General features: G+C 43.0%; 1 protein-coding gene across 3 annotated transcripts in view; it reads left to right on the forward strand.

The window, feature by feature from the left end:
* Positions 1-550: 550 nt before the first annotated feature.
* Positions 551-19,401, forward strand: part of nxph2a (neurexophilin 2a) — a 39,344-nt gene continuing 20,493 nt past the window's right edge. Inside the window, exons 1-3 of one of the 3 annotated variants that reach the window (XM_047600741.1) lie at positions 551-1,078; positions 1,218-1,367; positions 16,341-19,195. In XM_047600741.1, coding sequence (XP_047456697.1) covers positions 1,323-1,367; positions 16,341-17,087 — 792 coding nt within the window. In that variant the 5' untranslated portion in view covers positions 551-1,078; positions 1,218-1,322 and the 3' untranslated portion in view covers positions 17,088-19,195. Of the gene's footprint in view, positions 1,099-1,217; positions 1,368-16,340; positions 19,196-19,401 lie in introns of those variants that run through there. The other 2 variants (XR_007113847.1, XM_047600740.1) reach the window with 2 other exon arrangements.

A 19,401-nucleotide genomic window follows, 5' to 3' on the forward strand; every position in this document is an offset into this window, starting at 1 on the left:
AGGGTCAAGCTGTAATACTTGCATACTATAAACTACTTGGACATTTCATATCGGCTCTGTAAAGTAGCTGCAATTAAATGTCCGCTTCGTAAAGTGAAATGTTCGGCTGAAACCACAAGATGGCGCCAAAGTCATAGGGAACTTGTCCTCGGTACAGACTCTCACTGCCTTTGTTCAACACATTTGACCTTTTGCTGTCTGTGGTCAGGAGTGCTGCATCAGCCAGTTCCCAAATGAATGAATATCGTTCACCGTTGTGTTTTTTTCTGCTGTGATTCAGTCAGCGCCGGCTATGTGACCATGTTTGCAAGATGGAAGTTTGTTTTTGTTGTTGTTGCGTAAAATAAAGTAAAAGTTTTGTGTTCATTCTGATGACTTTCAAAAACACATCACACGCATCTACTCTAGTGTGATTGGACGTGCGTCTTGATTTCCCATCCCTCGCTTAACGCAGCTCATACTGTATGAATTACGCGTGAGATCACACGTCCAAAGGGTTAACAAAAAAAAAAAAAAAAAAAAAAAAAAAAAAAAACGTGGACGTGGTGCCGAACAAAACCGGATAACGGTCACATCAAGCCTTTTACTTGTCTCCTACATGGAGAGAGTGAGACTTCAAAGGCAGCTCTTTAGGTCTGACTCTGTGAACGGATGCGCGCCGACCTTGGAGTCTCCAGACGCGCAGCGGAGGATTTTGCGCACTGAAATCGTGCAGAGCTGAAGAGCGGACCCAGCGAGCGGACTGCTGCTTGTCTGTCTGCAGTCCTGGCACTGGGATACAGGCATCAGCTGCTTGTGTTTTACCGCGCACATCGGCAATTTATTAATAACACAGCATCGGATTAAGTAGCGGAAATTTCTAGCTCGTAGTTTATTTTTGTTTGCTTGGATTCGAAACTTAGAGGAGTGAGTGTAGATGTTCCGCCTTGTTTGCAGAGTAATCCAAGCGTCCCAGCTGCTCAAGAGAAATTCCCTAAACATCCAGAGAGACGGAGACGCTTTGAGCGGATTTTAGGACACTTCGCAGACAGTGGATTGAACAAGGGATGATCGCGGCCGCCCTGCCCTGCTAAGTGAGGTATTGCCTTTTGCGTAACGGTAAGGAAAAGTTCAGTGTTTTTTCAAAGCGACGGAGAGAAGGGGTTACTTCAAAAATGCCAACACGAGCGAGTTTTTAGATGATTTCCAGAACGTTAATATTTCCACTTTCCTCGCAGGTGATCACAGCGATGTTTCAGTCGCATGTGCGTCTTGCCCTCTCCAAAGCTCCCAGAGAGGATTTAGCCGCCGCTCATCTTGAATAAGTCGAGAAGTCGTTGAAGATGAGTGCTCTGCAAACATTCCTGTTTTTTTTCCTCCTGCACCAGGTGAGACGTGATGAGTGAATGCGAGGAGGCGGATTATGCGGAAGCATGCCAGTGTTTTTAGAAAGATGCTTAAAGGGAATTATCTCACTCCAAGTTAAACGCTGAAACTATATATATATATATATATATATATATATATATATATATATATATATATATATATATATAACACACACACACACATATAATTTTTTGTCTAATTTATTAGGGCTCTGCGTAATTGAAAAATAAAATAAAATGACATAAATAATAATAATCCCGGCATGGAAAAACTATTCTTAATTCTTAATTCATCTAAAAGGAAATGAGCTGGTAAATTATTAGGACTATTCATTGTAATACGTTTTATTTTAATACACCAGATTATTCCCAGAAATAGAGGATTCATTAACAACTTTACAAATGTAGTGAATCAGTTATTTTTTGGAACTCGTTTATTTTAAAAATGCCTAAAATAAATAAATAAATTAATGAATGTATTAAAATCTAGCTGATTGCACTACATTTGCCACGACAGACTGCAGATTTGTTGGAGCCAAAATGTAGATATTATATAATAACTTTAATTGGCTAATTTTCCATCTGAATTTATTATTTCCATTTGACATTTTGTCTTTTGTTAGGAGCCATTTCGAACATTTACGTTAAATCCCTAATTATGCAAAAAGCTTCTAGTACAGTACAATGAACAGCTCCACGGTCTTCTTAACTTATTTAAAAACATCCATTTACCATTCCCTGGATACAGACAATTATTTACTCATGTGCTGGTTTGCCGAGTTAATAGTTTATTTCCATGGCAGTGTTATTTTATAATTCTCATCATGGCCCTGGTGTCCTGAACCTCTCACTCCTTTGTGGTTAGCGTTCATTATAATTTATTTGGCTTCCAGGCGTGTACATGGTTTGACCTTTTCGCTGAACCCCTGACATCTGTTAAGTGACTTGTAATTGAGGCCAGAGTATAAAAAAAAAAGACAACTGAGAACAATGAAAATTGCAGAACCCGCAGTTTTCCAAAGCTCCTATGATACATCCTTGGTATCTTACACAATGAGGATGGCCCCGAGAATACACAGGAATTTATTTAGCATTCGGCAAAGATTGGTTGTGTTAAGCTTCTGGACATAATCTTTCTCTAGTCTAATTTATTTTTTATTGCACGCTAAAGGGAGATCATGAGCTCTAGGGAAATATAAAGGTCTTCCTTTTTTTTGTAACATCTGCTGATGTTGTCCCCTATGAGCAGCTGAATACCATGCGGGTTTTATCATGATCATCCATGCCATGATCAGACCTGGGCGGAAAATGCCATGCGACTGAAGAAGTTGGGAACATCTGTGCCATCCTCACATAGGGCTTTTTTTTTTTTTTTTTTTTTTTTTAAAGATAGCCTTGAACCGTGCAGCTGCAGCAGCCAAGTGCTCTCTGCCCAGGCTGCTGTTGTAATCAGCCTTGCGCCTGTAGGGAGCTGTGCCTCCAGAGACACAGAGGGAGACAGACTGCCTCTCTGGGGAGGCTCTCCTCAGTGGCTTCCCTCCCAGCAGTCCCACCACTGTCTGACATATTGTCCCTTATCAACGTTATTACCGCACCATTGGAGTGTTGGAAATAAAAGGCAAACCTATCGAGCTGATCAGTGAAAGACTGAAATAAGTACACCGAATCCTCTACTACTGTGAACGAGCTTCCGTCTTCCCTTAGTTTAAGAGACTCCGAGGATGCGTAAGGATGGCATCAGACAAAGCTATGAGACAAGCCTTAACCCAGGGCATCCCGTGGCGTCAAAGGACCCGCCTCAGACGGACTGAACAGCCACGTATCATTTGATATAAGACATCACACTTTTTGTCTTAGGCAGCGGATCAGTTCTGTGGCCAAACAACTCAAAGTAAGATATCCAAACAGCAACAACACTCCCTCTCGCCTCTCGCTCCTTAGGCACAGACATGCTCGGGACATGAATCAAGTGGTGAAAATGTAACCCCGGCATCTGTGCCAAAACCCCAGGGACAAATAAAAGGGTCAAAGCCATCCTGGAAGAATCCATTCTGCCCCATGACATCTGCTGCAGTTATCCTCCGTGCAATGACAGCAGAACAATGTAGATGAAGATGAAACATATTTGAGATCCCTGCTTCCTGCCACCTCCCTCTTGCCTGCCCTGACCTCCCCGTATTTCTCTATTTGACATGCAGAGAGAGTGAGTTTTTTTTATTTCCAACTCTGCTTGGGATTAGGTGTGAGAAGACGTTGACAAGGTCTATTACCGCTTTGTACCTCATTGGCCGGGTAGGAGCTCTCTGGTAATATTATGTCACCACAAAGCATCCGAGAGGATCAGCGGCGGGCGTTAAATGTATGGCTGTAACCGAAAACGGCACGCAGAGTGGGACTGAGCGGGGAAGGTCGCGAGCCTCTTGACAGGAGGGTGTGACGCGCTGGGGAGACAAAGCTTAGTAGGTTACTAGTAAGCTTAGCAGGTTACTAGTAAGCTCAACTTGCCTGGTACTCTGAATCCGCTACAAGCTCGGAGTTCATCCCTGCAACTTTCATGTGCGGTGATTTAAGGGATTACAAGTCATTTCTCAAAGGATTTAGCATTCGTTTCCAACTGTTATTTCTTTTTTATTTCTTTTTTTTACCATGCAGCTGCTTGATCATTTATCTAATTAACTTTCTTGTCTTCGGGACAAGAAAAGTTGGAGTTTAAATATTATTTGATTCAATTTTAGCCTCTAATGTTGCTGTAAAATTCAGTTGTAGTTTTTTTTTTTTTTTGTATATTTTTCCTGAGCTCATGTTTTTTTCTCTGCAGTGCTCGAGTGAGCCAGTGGTGCTCTATTCAAAGTCAGAAAAGGCTCTGGCAAGGACAACAGTTTTATCCCTGTCTTCATAACAAAACACAAATTCTACATAAAATCCCTCTCTAAGGACCCTTTAACCCTTTTCCCCTTCCCCATGCTCAATTAGGTTTGGTTTTATTATTTATTTATTGTATATTTAAAGGCAACTAACACTGCGAAGTGTAATAAAATGTACAGTGGGGGGATTAGGAGCAGCTCTTTAATCTCACGCTTCTGATAATACTGCATGGGCTGATTGATTAGTTTTTCAGGAAGCTTATGTCAGAAAAACCTAATCCTTCTTTGGATTGTGCCAGCCTTGTAAGGTTTTCCGCGCTGCCACTTTATCATGGCGGCGAATTACAGAGCTGCTGGGCTGTGATAAGGTCCTCGTCTCTTTTACAGACCCCACCGCCCAACCCTCTGCAACCCCCCGCCTTTCCCTCTGGACAATAAAAAAAATTGTGTTTATATTCTTCACATCCCTGCTCTGCCTGGTCTTCACATCAACCTCTCCCAGGATTTGCCTTGTAAGAAAAGAGAGAGGAAAAAAAAAAAGAGTGGAACTTAAGTCTTCAAAAAGCCACCAGAGAAATTGGGTGGGGAGAGAGAAAAATATGAGAGAAAGCGGCAGGCAGGCCAGTGGAAATTTCAGTGCGAGTGATTAAACGTGGATTGAGGGAGTGAAGGGTCCTTGCATGCATGTGCCGCCTTCCAGGACTCATTCTGGAGCTTACGCGGCGCTGATGTGTATCTGTGCTCATATTGGGGTCACAATCTTTCCAGCCAGAAGGCTTGACTAGATAATCCCTCATAAACAATACTGTCTGTGGCATTTACAGTCCCCGGCCTGCGTGTCGCCTCAGACCTCTGAAGGAAAGGTTGCCGTTTCTGCGGCCCAAATCCCTCAAATGCGGCTCGCACATGTTGTGCTGACCGCGTCGAGCCCCGCCACCTTTCTCCCTTCTCCGGCCATCGGTCGTAATTGCGTTGCGTGCTGCCAATAAATCCACAATAAAGGTCGCGGAATGAAGAGAAAGATGCTCCAGATGATTTGTGGCTGCGACACGATTGCCCTTTGCTTAGACAATCGCCCTAATCTGACTACTGGATGGCCCATTAAGGACTTAAGTCCAACAATTATGAAGGGCGTGATTGCCTCTTTGATTGCCGCTCATGTGACGTGAAGTGTTGAGGATGGAGTACAGGTGCAGAGCCTCCTCGAGATGCTCGCTCGGGCGGCGCCGGTGCAGGAAACATTATGTTTAATATGTTGTCGAGTCTCCTGATCTTGGTCCACAGCTATGAATTTTTATGGGCGGCGTTTCAGCCCGAGGCGACGTTAGATGTGTCGGCTCTGCTCCCTCATAGCGCTGTCATTACGGCGCTGCAGTGTCAGAAGCATCCAGCGCCCTCTGATGCGCGGCCTCATTGTCTGCGTTGCCTTTTTTACTGCTGCGCCCCAACAGAGCAAAATCAGCTCATAAACCTCGAGTGTCTAAATCGGGTGAGGATGATGGAATGGGTTTTTCAGTGTTTACAGTGTGTCTGAACTAATCTCACAGTAACGGAGGCGGAGTGGGAAAGTTTCGCCCTTTGAACACTTTCATATTTTCTCAAACACTGATACACTTAATTACCACCAGGTTGGCTTTCGGAGAAGGCAATCACGCTCCATGTCAGAGCTCAAGAAAATGATTGACCTCTTTAATTAAAACTGTGTTGCTTTCCCGTAAAAAGGCAAAGTGTGACAGCTTTAGAATAAGCACAACAAATCTCCTTTCTGATTATTCCCAGTTTTGCATTTCCTCCCCTGCCTCCAGGCTTTGAGGCCTTTCTCTTCCGCTTGTCATTTTCAGCCCTAACAAAGCGCTGTCAGCTTCCCTCTGTCTTTGTATATTTCCTGTGAAGTACCTGTCTTCAGAGCCGCTCGGAGAAAAGGGAAGCAGCGTCGTCCCAGCTCCTGTTTCTTCTTCAAAGGGAGCTGTTTCTGTGAAAATCAGCCGCCGCGCAATCTGCTTTGAGAACAGAAACATTTGCTCTGTCATAATTTAGCGGACGTGCGTTTGAGCGAATCAAGCGGGAACATTTCCCGACTGAAACGCTCCTATCGTTTTCGCGGCACGGATTCTGAGAGGAGGGAATGCAAAATTGAACCTGTCAAGCATTAAAAAAAAAAAAACTCATTGACAGGAACATTTAGATTATGTGTTCCTGAGATCAAAGTAGAGAAACTAAAACCAGGAACCCAAAGTATTAATGTAAGAATAGCGCCGCCATGCCTCCTAAAGTATTAGCTGATGAGTTTTACAAGCGCATTTAACGTTGTTGCACAAAGTATGAGGCGTTCAAAATTGGTCAAGAGAATGATAATTACACTGAGGCTGATGTGCTTTGTGGTATTATCCTCATGTATCCTCGCTATCAGACATATGGAGGTGTGCGGCAGGTGTCAGGAGCCAGCGCGGGAGTTGGCGCTTTGACCATGTAAGGGGATTATGAAACTGATGATGCGTTGAAAGGTAACGCCTGCCTAAAAGTGAAGTGTTCAGGGCTTTGCTGCTGTCATCTGTGGCAGGTGCTGAGATAACACAAGTATCCAGATTACCTGGGGGCTCTTGTCCCAGAGAGTCTCTGCTCTCTCTCTCTCTCTCCCTCTCTCTCCGTCTCTGTCTCTTCTCTCCTGGTGGGATCTTTGTTAACACTTTTTAAACACCTGATATCATCGCTGCATTTAAATTTCCCACACCGCTCGTTCTCACTAACATCCCATTTGCACCCGCGGGCCCGCTGCAGGTTATTCATAAACTGACAAAAAGCGCCTTCTTTCAACCCAGGCCCATAACGTAACAGTGCTATTTGTATTTTGATTGATTCGCATGATAGGAGATGCTTAATCTCACAATGTCATGAATAGCTTTATCCTTCGTATTTGTTTTTTTGTGTGTGTGTGTGTGTGTGTGTTGTTTTGTCCTTACGCTCGTCTGCTGCATCTAGTATTTCTTGCAAACCTTTAGATCGATATTGTAGCTTTCCTCGTGTTATCACTGCTTTTAAATGGCTGCAAACAGCAGTATGGGGAGATTAACTATTTTTACTCAAGTACTGTACTTAAGTGCAATTTTCTAGTCGTTGTGCTTTTAATTAGGTAAGAAACTCGGCAGATTAAATTCGAGGACGGGAAATGCATAATATGTATACAGATAATGATAATTACAAATAATACATTATTAGAAAAGTTGGCCATAAACAGTGGTTGATAATTAATAAGCTTCCTCAGGACCAGTATTATAATAAGCTTTAAAATGCTGAGTGGATGTCTCTGTAAAAGAAAACCAGTTATAAATCACCGAACACAGACTGGTGCAAATCTGCTGCATAAATTTATTTAGGAAAACTACACGCCATTCCTGCTCAATTAAAGGATTTGAATATTGCCCTGCTGACTGAAAATCAATGTAAACCATGGATGTAAATACTGTGTATTAATGAGGTGAGTTTCTGATGACACTTTAAGGGTCCTGGCACTGAGCTGCATGGTCACACGCAGGAAATATACCACAGTCCAGCAAACCAAAAGATTCAATGTGATTTCCAGTAAATTCTGCAAAAAAAAAAAGAAAGAAAGAAAAAGAAAGAAAAACAAAAAATATTTTCAAATATTTTTAATGGAAATAATTCTTCATTTAATTTTTCCTTTGTGGATTTAATGTGGAAGAAGTAGCAGAGTTGAATCTGGTTAGTTTACATGTGGAACGCGCTGGCTATAGACATCTTCTTTGATTTTATCACTGAACTGACTTGACCAAACAGCAGACAATGTTCAGTGTTACCACAGCTTCACAGTTAATGTCACAGGCACAAAGGGACACACAACCAAGTAGATGTGATTCCTGGAGAATTCTACATACAAAAACTCTCAGTTCAAACAAAGCATGTCATCAAAGTTGGGGCTAACTGTGGCGTAATGTCCTGTTAATTTCTCATTGAGGAAAACTCGTTTCCACAACTCTGTGTTGGCAGTTTCACACCGAGAGAGCTAATTGTGTATGATTTGTGCAGTTTAGTGTATAGCTTCCTGTGGGGAAATGCTTTCCAGTGATACACAACACTCCTGTATGAAGACTCGTGCAAACGCTAATGTCGGCAGAAGTCCCTCAAAGAGACGGAGTGAGAGTCTCTGTCAGTGGAGACGCACAGAGAAGGAGAGGGCTGTGTGACGTGAGGAAGAACACATCAACACTGACACTACAAAACACGCCTAATGGCTCGCATCGTGTGATTTATGCTAGCCACAGGAGGGTTCTGCTATAATCTATGTTAATCAGAGGTTGCAAGCAGCCCCGAGTGACATCATGAGCTCTCAGATAATATTATGCCACAACACGTGCGCGTTATCAGGCTCCTATAGTAAATTCAGGTTTAATATTATAATAATATATATGTGTGTATATGATAGTAAAAGTCTGGTTCAACAGAAACAGTCTTGTACTATTATATTAGTGTGGGAATAAAGTAGGACTTGACCGGAGGAGAACTCATTATTGAGAACTCAAGTGGCCTGCATTATTATAATGTCACAAAGAGGAATGTGGGCAAATGTTAGGAGTGAATGGCTCTCTTGTGGGGCTTGTCTCGTCTCCACCAGAGAGGTCGAGGGTTGAGGACGACGTCAGATCAGCAGCACTAGACCTAGAAACGGTGCAGATACAGCGGCTTTTGCACGAGGACAAGAACTGTACGATGAGGGGCTCGGCTCATCTTTGAAACCCTTCAAAAACAGATCATGTGCTCATTTTTTTATTATTTTTTTTTTTTTAAAAAGAAACAAACTGTAATGAAGCACAGAGTATACAACTGAGTAAAATCTCATATAAACATGTACTGCAGGGTTTAAAGTCACGTAGTTGGAAGCAGGAATCCACAGCGACTATAAATCCTCCTGTCAAGTCTTGGTGCTACTTTATGAGCTTACAACTACATTGTAGTGTATTATAAACCCAATATTAAATGTTCACATGTTAAAGGCCTTTTTTATTAATGTTAAAAATAAGCCTCACAATAAAGTAATAAAATCGCTTTTATTTTAAACCTCCGTAGTGCTGCTTTTAACAATGCCAACAGCTCTTTTAAGTCTTTTGCACACCTAATATATATATGTATATATATATATATATATATATACAAACAACAAATATATATATATATATTTTTATGTCCAACATAAAAGACATTTTTATGTCTACGTTGGTCATGCACATTAAATCCAAAGCAAGAAATCAAATTTGTACCATTATTGTTCAGCGTGCTTATACGCCAAAACCCAATGCTAACAGATTTAAAAAAAATATATATATTATAGTCACTCCCTCTTTTAATGGACGTGCTCTATTGATAGCACTCGCACACTGTTGTGTGTCATGACAGCAGCGTGATGCTCCTCAGGTGTTTCGAGCATATCTGTCAGCAGTCAGAAGCAGTCAGAAGCGGTGTACTGTGGAGATCCAAACCTGTGATACCGCTAGGATTATAGAAATGAAAACATCAGCATTGTGTTTTTCTTTTTCTTTTTTTTGTTGCTGTTGCTGTTGTTGTTGTTGAGCTTGTCATCCTCCTCTCCTCCGCCGTCAACACCTGGAGAGGCTGACCTGGTGTGAATGTGCCGCTGTCGAGACGGGAGTAGTTTCCATGGCCTTGGAAGTCAGCGCGGCCGTTGTATGAGACGATAGTAATAAGAAAAGAATTCCATAGATTATTCACTGTAAATAATTAGACAAAGTAAGCCACACATTCAACTTGAGACATCTTAAACGGACGATACTAGAGGCTGCCGCGTGCTCGGGCCGGGAGAGAGGTCAGGTGGTAATGGCCTAAAGGATTATACTGGAGGGTAGTAGATATGCTACATGCGCACACACACACTAACTGTAGCCTTCTGTGATTGGTAAGGTGCCCCCGGTGTGGATTTGCTGTTGCGATCCACCACAGAGCCGAAGCACCTGCCATGTGTTTCCCTGGACGGCCTCTGATTAAAAGTGATGGCTCTGGAGCGTGAGGCTGTTCCAGCGATCAGAGCACCAATCTATTCTTCAGTGGAATGTAGACTCCCGCTCTGGGCTGCCTAAGCGCCTCCAGGGCCTCCTCTCCTGGAACCAGCTCCGGGTGTGAATCATTACAAATGATATGCCCCGTAACATCAGGAGGAAGATGGCTGAGGAAGGACTGTGGGGAGGGGATTTCAGGCTCCGAATGGTTTTAATGTGAACAGAGCCACTTGTCATGTCGGATGCTTCAAAGCAAGAGGCTGCAGTCAATCCAGCTCTGCAGCAATCTGTGGTCTAATGCTAGCAGCGCTGGCTGAGCAGCCCTGATACGACAGGTGTTGTGTTTCGATGGTGCGGGGAAAGCGTTAGGGAAGGCAGCGGCGAAGGCGGTGTAATTTCCGTGGGTTGTCCAGATTTTTTACTACGCACAGGCGCATCAAGTTAATGAAGCTTCAGACACAGAAAATTAGCAGAGAAATGAATTGCACCACCAAAGTGAGGTCAATTTGCACAGATAAATCCATGAAGAACAGTGGAGTGCATCATTGGTGCTGCTCTGCTTGCACTGATGAGCAGGTTAATTGCCCATTTTGTTTATTGTGAGAAAGATGCCTGAAACCAATTTTCCCCAGGCGCGTATCCCTGCCTTATAAGCTGGAAAAAAACACGATATGGAAAATTTAAAACCGATTATTTTAGCTCCCTGAAACGCTGAACTCGGAAATGAAGACGATGCTTCTGCATTACCGGTAAATAAAAATCTCAGAGAAGCAAGACCTCGGCGTTTTGTGTTTCGACGGCGCGTGAGTGAGGGCCCCGCTTGTCAGCTGTGGCAGGCTGAGAGAGATTTCCGTGGTCGCCATCAAAACAACTCTGTAGCCTTGCCCGCGGCCCGGAAGCCATCACGGCCGAGCGCAGTGTCGCCGGCTTCTCCCTGCAAATGCATTTTAACGGCATCTCTTCAGACGATCCAGAAGCCAGATGTCACTGGCTTCTTAATAACTTTCTAGAGGCTAGTTCTGGTCACTGTGGCAATTACCTTTATGTCAGGCCTCTAAAAGATATGTCTACCCACGGGACAAGCAGGCAGCCAGCTCCATAATGCTCATTACAGATGAATGTCGAGGCTGATTCATCCTGACTCGCTGTGTGGCTCGCTGCTGTCAGTATTTAAGTTTCACCGACACCTCAGGCTAGTATTGATTGGGGCAACGTTAAATCAAATTGTCTTTTTCACCAAACTATGCAAGTGACATTTGTGCATGTTTTATTTAACTTTTTTTTATCATTACAAAAGTCCTCGGGGGTACAGAAACGGCCGCTGAAATGGTTAAGGGGGAAACGTGTAGCCCACACTTTTCAGTATCTATAAAATACTTCATGTTAAAGTAATAGGAGTTCTTCTGCAGAAATACGTTGCACTTAATCCAGCACATGCAGGCAATGAGTGTTACTCAGCCGAGAAACTCACTTTTGACGCATAATGTGACAAATACATCCGGTATAATAACTGCTTGCGAAGTGAGATAAAAGGCAGGAGATGCACAGGTAAATCACCCAACTCTGACTCGAGCGTAAACAGCAGGTAATTTCCCCCCTCTGATATAAGAAGCGAGAGTCTGTGTTTGGCAGCTGGACTAGAGTGCATATCCTCAGAACCGATTTTTACCACCTCTCACGTTGACAAATGATGCAAATGACTCCATGTGCAGAAGAAGAAAAAACAAAAAACAAAACATAGACTTGATTGAGAGTATTCAAAAGAGAATGTTTGTAATTTCATTAGACAGTACGAAGCTGGATGAGACAATGAATGTCAGAGTTAATCATTGAGTGTAAATGAGTGTAGCATATTTCAAATGTATCCACGGCAGAATAAAATATGCAGTGTCTGATATTTGCACAAGATTCACAATACAGTATGATCCTTATTGCTTGTTAGATAGCAGAGGTGTATATGATAATCAACACTCCAGTCAGTCAGTTCTTTGCTGCTTCAGGGAGCCGTGCGTGTTTTCGGCTTAACATTTGGCACTGAATATTAACTGGACACGTCAACAGCCTCCGTGTATAAATAAAAAAAATTAAAAAAGCAGTGTAGTGCACCCGCATTCACTGCGCATAGTCTTTTATAAGGGGGACATATGTTTGGCTACTGTGGTGTTTAGGTGTTACACGTCTGCTGGGGCGTGTGAGGCTCATGCACTTCTCTGCGTGTCTATGTAGGACATACAGGAAAAGGAAGAAGCCTAACCACACAGGCAGATATCTGTGCGTTTGCCACATTTGACTCGTGCTGCCGAAATGAGGTCTGGTGTTTTCAGCTCCATAAGTCTGCAGTTATTATCATAATAATGTCTTGTTTCAAGTCGCCCTGAAATGCCTCCAGCGCGGCAGCACCGATTAAGAAATCTTAATTAAGCTTTTGTAGATTCTCCTTCATCAGACCTTGCCTCTTTTTTTTTTTCTTTTTTTTTTGTATGAAAACTCGGTTTCTCTTAGTCTGTTTTTTAAGAGGCGACACTTCCGCCTAAATGAACGAGGTGTGCTAGAGTGTGTGATGCTGCTGTGTGTGTGTGTGTGTGTGTGTGTGTGTGTGTGTGTGTGTGCGCGTGGCGGCGAGAGAGAAGGAAACCCAAAGCCTATGTGTCAGTGCAGGCTTTTAAGTTCCCGGTGCTTCATCTCTCCCGGGGCATTTAAGTATTAGATATCCCCCTGCTGATCCCCTTGTTGTCACAGCAATTTCCCCAGTTGCTCATCATACTTAAACTCCTCTCTCATTTCCATTATAATCATCCCATACAAAGCTCACCTGAGATTTACACCGAAAGACAATTTGGTTTCACCTCTGGAGCCGCGCAGCATGACACCCAGTGTAACGGATATATCACTTTTAACTGGCGGGAAGACGAGCCTCTCCTTGTTCACAGCGGTGAAGAAATGCTCCTGTTGGGAGCCACCGCATTTTACGCCCGGCGTCGGCTGTTATTGTGATGCTGTAAGAGTCAAATCAAATTAACAGCTGAGCTCACGCGAGGTATTACTAAGTGGCAGTGTCAGTGGGGAATAACGCCACAGAAATTGGTTGATTCAATGGCTGTGGACGCGGCGAACAACACGGAGGGACATTATTACAGTGTTGCCTCATTCATCCGTGCTTTACGGGGACCAGCTGTCTTAATTAAGCGTTGTGAGAGCTGATAGATGGGTCAGGTTCACCGTCCGTGGGAGACACATTGATTCCACCTCGCATATCCAGATAGCAGCGCCATTACCCTCAGCTCCAGGCATTAAGGTGTTACGGGGGACATGAGCGGCGCAGGACAGAAGAGCTGTGGCAACGAGGCACACGGCTGCGCAGTTCAGGATGTGTGCGGTACATGTCAGAGGGAACGGTTTATACGCTACATGTTGGGCAAAACAAATTGTGGTAGACAGGCCTAGTTTGTTAGCTTTGTACACATGTGTCTCGGATAGGCTTACAGCAAAATTATAATTAGTCTGGAAGTAGCACGCAGCATCTCGGTGAGAATTCAAACAGCCGCTGCTCTGTACTTTCAACATCTGCTTCTCCCAGTGATCCCTACAACCGGGCCTGGGGAAAGCCGGCACTGCTAATTACTAATAAAACTAGCTAAGCTTATTGCTGTGAATTATTAAAGCTTTATCTGAAGTGGACCAGGAATCGCTCCTGAAGCTAAACGGCTTTGCAGTACAAGGAGGGATCACAGTTCATGGCTGCGTCCGGATTAGCGCCGCGCTTGACACACTTTGCCGCACTACCACTGAATGCAGTTTTATTGTTGGGCACCATTACAAGCCAACATTCAGATTCGCAGAGTATGTTAGAACAGCGCCTCTGATCTGAGATTATATTAAATCCAGGGGATTTTCATTGTCCTGTTATATGAACTTTAAATATTAGGAGCTTTATGCAGATTTGAACCAGATTGGAATGGATCCGTGCATCCAAAATGTATCTTCAATCTCTTCTTCTCTCTGTGTGATGTTACTAGTGTCTAGAAAGAGGTGTTTTTAAAAAAAACTTTTTAGATAATCTGCCTGTGTTTTAATCCAGGATCCAACCTTTGTTGCTAATGTCGTTCACAGACTGCACTGCACAGGCCTCTAATCATCCTCAGCCACATAATTTCCAAAACCTATAAACAATCACACCCTTAGCTTCCACAGGGACTTTTTTTTCACCATTAGATAATAATTCTCATATAAATTGTAGGAACTGTGTTTTGTGGATTTGGAGTGTCAGTGCATGCCGTCACTGAATGTTCTGTTTTAAACTGAACCAAGACATATCAAGTGACCACTGGGGAATAGCAAGAACCCTAACCCTTCATATGAGACACTGTGTGCAGTCCCAAAGGACAGTAGTAATCCACTGCAGATGTGGTAGATTTTTCCTATACACAGACAATTGTTACTGATTTAAAATCTCAAGCAATCATAAAGTAATTCCCAAATAATCCTGTCAGAATAAAAATGTAATTAATGAAGTTGCCACTTCTGTGCCACATGTAAACTGCACGCAATTTTCAGCCACCAGTCACCCTTACTGAGAAGAAGTGGCTTAGTTTGTGTCTGAAAACTAATTCTAAGAACTGTGTGAGTCTGTGAGGATTCAACGCTGCAGAAGATGCTGTTTAGGTTCCAGCACATTCTGCGTAGGAAATCAGTAGCCATAGCTTAGCGCTGGTGGGCTTGGACCCAACGATGCAAGGTGTCCACGAAAATGCAGTAAGCACATTATCTATACAACATCTACACATCACGTCTTCAGCAGTAGCTAGTCAAGCGTCAACAAATGAGTGGATTTGAAGGTATTCTTAGTTGTAATTTAGAATTCCTGGAAAAATAAAAATGATTATCCTGCGCTTGTGGGCGTATACTACTTTTGAATTCAGTTTATTTTCATGGGCGTCTTCCATCCCCCAGCAGCGCTGCTGGATTCGGCTCTTGGCTTGAACATGTGCGGCGGCGCTTGCCAACTTCGCTGGAGTTTGTCCCCTCAAAGCAGACTGGGCTTTTCGGGAGGGTTGTGGCCTCCTTAGCTCTTAGGTTTTACAGCAAACACTTAAACATGCAACACTTTTCATGGGGACGTTCACGCCAGAAGCCTATTAGCTTAGCTTAGAACAAAGACTTGCAACAAAGGGACAACTAGCAAGGGACAGTCCAATGATGACACGGTGAGCGTTGTTAGCAGGTTTTACTTGACTATAGCCAGCTCTGTGAACGTGCATTCCTTTGTTGTTTTATGAAGAACATGTACGTGTAGGGTATTCTTAAACATCGGTATGAACGGTTGAACTTGAATACATAACATTGGTATCCTTGCTCTTCAGGAGGAAAATGTGACCTTCTTTTATTCGGACTATTTATTCTGAAAGTAATTAAAGCAACTGGATTGGTTTTGTACATTTTATTGTGCCAAGGAATGAAGTGGCCCTCGTGAACTTTTTTGTATTTTCCTTAAAATGTTATATTTCCAAGGACGGAGCACTCCTCCATCAGTTTGATTGAAGTGCAGCAAACCAAATTTATCCTAAGCGTACCTTTGCTGTGGTCCAGGGTTTAAGAAAAAAATAAAGAAAAAAGAAAATCTTTACTTGTGTGATCCGTGGTTATTTCTTGCTCTTTTTTTATTATTATTGCTGAAGTGCTGTTCTTTATCCCTTTAGTGCTGTGCAGCTGCTGTGGCTGTTTTTCAGAGCAATCACGAGAAACAAGTTGTCAGTCAGTGTAGACAGGGTTGTGATTTGTTGTATTTAATGACAATCTTTGTAGAACTATTGCCTGGGAAAAGGTATCAGTGCACAGTGTGTGTACATTGATTTTTTTTTCATGAACAAACTTGAAGGCATTACTGTTCGTCTATGTATACATCGATTCATTGGTATTCCCAGTCAGAAACTACTTTAAAATATTTGAGGATAGATGAGTCATAGTAATTACTGTGTCACATTAATTTGCTATGCATTTCTACAAAAAAAAAAAAAAACATTTCAAAAATATTTTTATCTCTTAATATTGGTTTTCTGTCTATGTGTGCTCTGTTTTTTCTAAAGGTCACGTGCAGGAAAGTGCACGGAGGAGCTACGGAACTCATCGAGTGGAGGGACAGTGATAATGAGCAGAAGATGTCTCCCACTGGGGCCAGTCCACGGGTCCTCAACCCCCTGCGTTTGTTTGCCAGGGGCTCCCCCGAGTTCAAGAGCAACATAAGGGAAATGACATATTTACAGAACATGGAGGACTTTTGGGACTGGTTATCTAACCAGACAGATGTTCAGAGTGCACAGGCCAGAACTAAACGCAGGCCCATCGTCAAGACCGGCAAGTTCAAAAAGATGTTCGGGTGGGGGGACTTCCACTCCAACATCAAGACTGTCAAACTCAACCTGCTGATCACGGGCAAGATCGTGGACCACGGGAACGGCACTTTTAGCGTCTACTTCCGCCACAACTCCACGGGCCTGGGGAACGTGTCGGTCAGCCTGGTGCCGCCCTCCAAGGTGGTGGAGTTTGAGATCGCCCAGCAGTCCACGCTGGAGACCAAAGACACCAAGTCGTTCAACTGTCGCATTGAATACGAGAAGACGGACCGCAACAAGAAGACTGCCCTGTGCAGCTTTGACCCATCCAAGGTGTGCTACCAAGAGCAGACGCAGAGCCACGTGTCATGGCTGTGCTCGAAGCCCTTCAAAGTCATATGCATCTATATAGCCTTTTACAGTGTAGACTATAAACTGGTGCAGAAGGTTTGCCCTGACTACAACTACCACAGTGACACACCTTACTCCTCCACAGGATGACCTAGCTGCTGTTTGTGCGTGTCAGCCTTTTGTTTTATCTCAAATAATGTAAATGTCAAGCTCTAAACTCCTTGTCCCGAAATACCTAAATACCTGCAGGAGGTGCAACGAACAAAGGGACACACACTGGAGGGCAAAACTTGTATACGCTGCACAAGTATACAGGTTTAACGCTTCAGATAGTTAGGTGTCCAGGGACGTGGTTTTAGGGGTTGACTTGGGATACAAAGGTAACTACGAACCCTGGGTGAATCCCCCCTCCCCCATCACAACAGCACATGTTCTCCACTGGTAAAATTAGTATGTTGTCCAGATGTTTTCTTCTTGGCTAGACCACAGGCAAGGAGCCTCCCCAGTCGGAGGCGCACTGCTGGCTTCTGCCAGTGCTGCACTGATGCTAACATTATCAAACTATCTCCTCACCTCATTTGAACGGCCATTGGATGAAGTAGGACAAATATGAATCATGGTAATAATTACAATACCCAAACATTTGAGCGGTTATTCAGCAGTGCATAAAGTAAAAGAAAAAAAAAATCCAATTTGGACCATTGCTACACTTTGACTGATTAGTTAAAACGATCCGCTCATTGCCTCTCCGAAGTGGAGCCTCCAACATCCATTTGTACCTGTTAACGGAACGCGAGACAGGACAGTGTCTATCCTGATTACTTTGATGAATGGGTATTTTTCACAAAGCTCTGAATAATTTATATGCCCGTACAGCCGATATTTTATCTCTTGTAGGCGCTGAAATAAAGCGAATTGATTGATGGGACCTAATTCAAAGAGCCCAATGACAAAATAAATTGATTTCACAAAAGTAAAGCAAAAAAAAGGAAGAGCATGATGTTGAATTATTACACATTTGTATGTAGGTACCCACCCATGCATAACGCGGCTGCTGCCTTGTTTGCTCCTTAAAATGTGTTGGTTTTCCGCTGCAATCATTAGAAGGCATGTGTATGCTAAACTAGCCTGAAATCCAACATCTGTGTTTGCAGGATGCACTTTGAGGCATCAGGCTGCCGAGCGAGCCCCACAGTGGATTAATGTGTCGGGAGAGGTGGGGAGGGGGAAGCAATAATTGCAGGACAGGTGGATTTAGTGAGTCTGGCAGACAATTATCAGCACTTTGTCATGGTCCTGCCACCAGCCCTGACATTACCTGTCTTTAATAGGCTTTAATTAGCCTGGGAAATTTCATTTAGCAAGAGTGGAGCAACTGAAAGAAAAAAAAAAAGAGAGAGGGAAAAGTACAGAATCCGTCTGCAATTTTAATGAGAAGTGGGACTACATGTGAAATATCAGACATTTCCCAGTTGAACAGCAGGCTTAAGTTGACTGACTTTTGTGTAAAAGTGGATAACACCCAGTCTCATAGTACATGGTGTAATGTGCTTTGACTTAGCAATCCCTCAAATGGTCTTTAAAAGGTTTTGTTGAAAACCATGCAAACGGTAAATGCCATAGGTTGTGTTGTTTCGCACATGGTCCAGGGTTTTTAGGCTAGGGCGTGTGCCACATGATGGCATGGCATTTATTCCCATCTATGTTATTTTATTCGTGGTATCCCATGTTCCCCCTCCCCCCACGCCCATCAGCTGTAAATGACTTTGTGAACATGAGGTGAGGTGTATGATAAATCAGAGTTGATCTATGTTGATGTTTTAGTTCCACTCCTTCGTGCATATGCTGTGTATTAATGTGTAACTTTAAAACTAAGCGTGTTTAATTATGGCTTCAGAGTAAATGATGTCAGTTTATTCTCATTTTTCCAGAGAAATATACCAATAACTATACTGTTCCTTATTTTTGGTGTTTGCTAAGAAATATATAGATAAATGTCATACTTACTGCTGAGAATTATAGATTGCTTTCCATTTCTTTTTTTGTAATTGCAGATTGTACCTATTTTTATTTCCTGCTTGCTTAATCTTGTTTGAACAGTTTCCCCTGTAAAATAAGAATAAGAACACTTCTGTCTGTATAGTGTAATTACAATTGTTCATTTTGGAATATTTGATTTCAGAGGGAGCTCATTTTGTTAAAATGTAATTGTAAAGATTAATTTAGGTTTTTATGGCATTAAACCTCATTTGAACTTGGCTCGGAGCATATTGTCACACTGGGTCAGCTCCAGTCTGTTGGTGCTCACAGTTGTCTCATTTCATTCTTGAAAGGACTCGACAGGATAAACACACCATTTTAAGAGGTACATTTCAGTGTAGCTTTTTAATGGGCAATAAATCTGTTTCCACAGGCGTGGATGATACCAGAGGTGCACCTCAGGGAGCACATCCATTTTGCCGTG

The sequence above is a fragment of the Mugil cephalus genome, chromosome 12 (genome assembly GCF_022458985.1).
Source record: "Mugil cephalus isolate CIBA_MC_2020 chromosome 12, CIBA_Mcephalus_1.1, whole genome shotgun sequence".
NCBI lineage: Eukaryota > Metazoa > Chordata > Actinopteri > Mugiliformes > Mugilidae > Mugil > Mugil cephalus.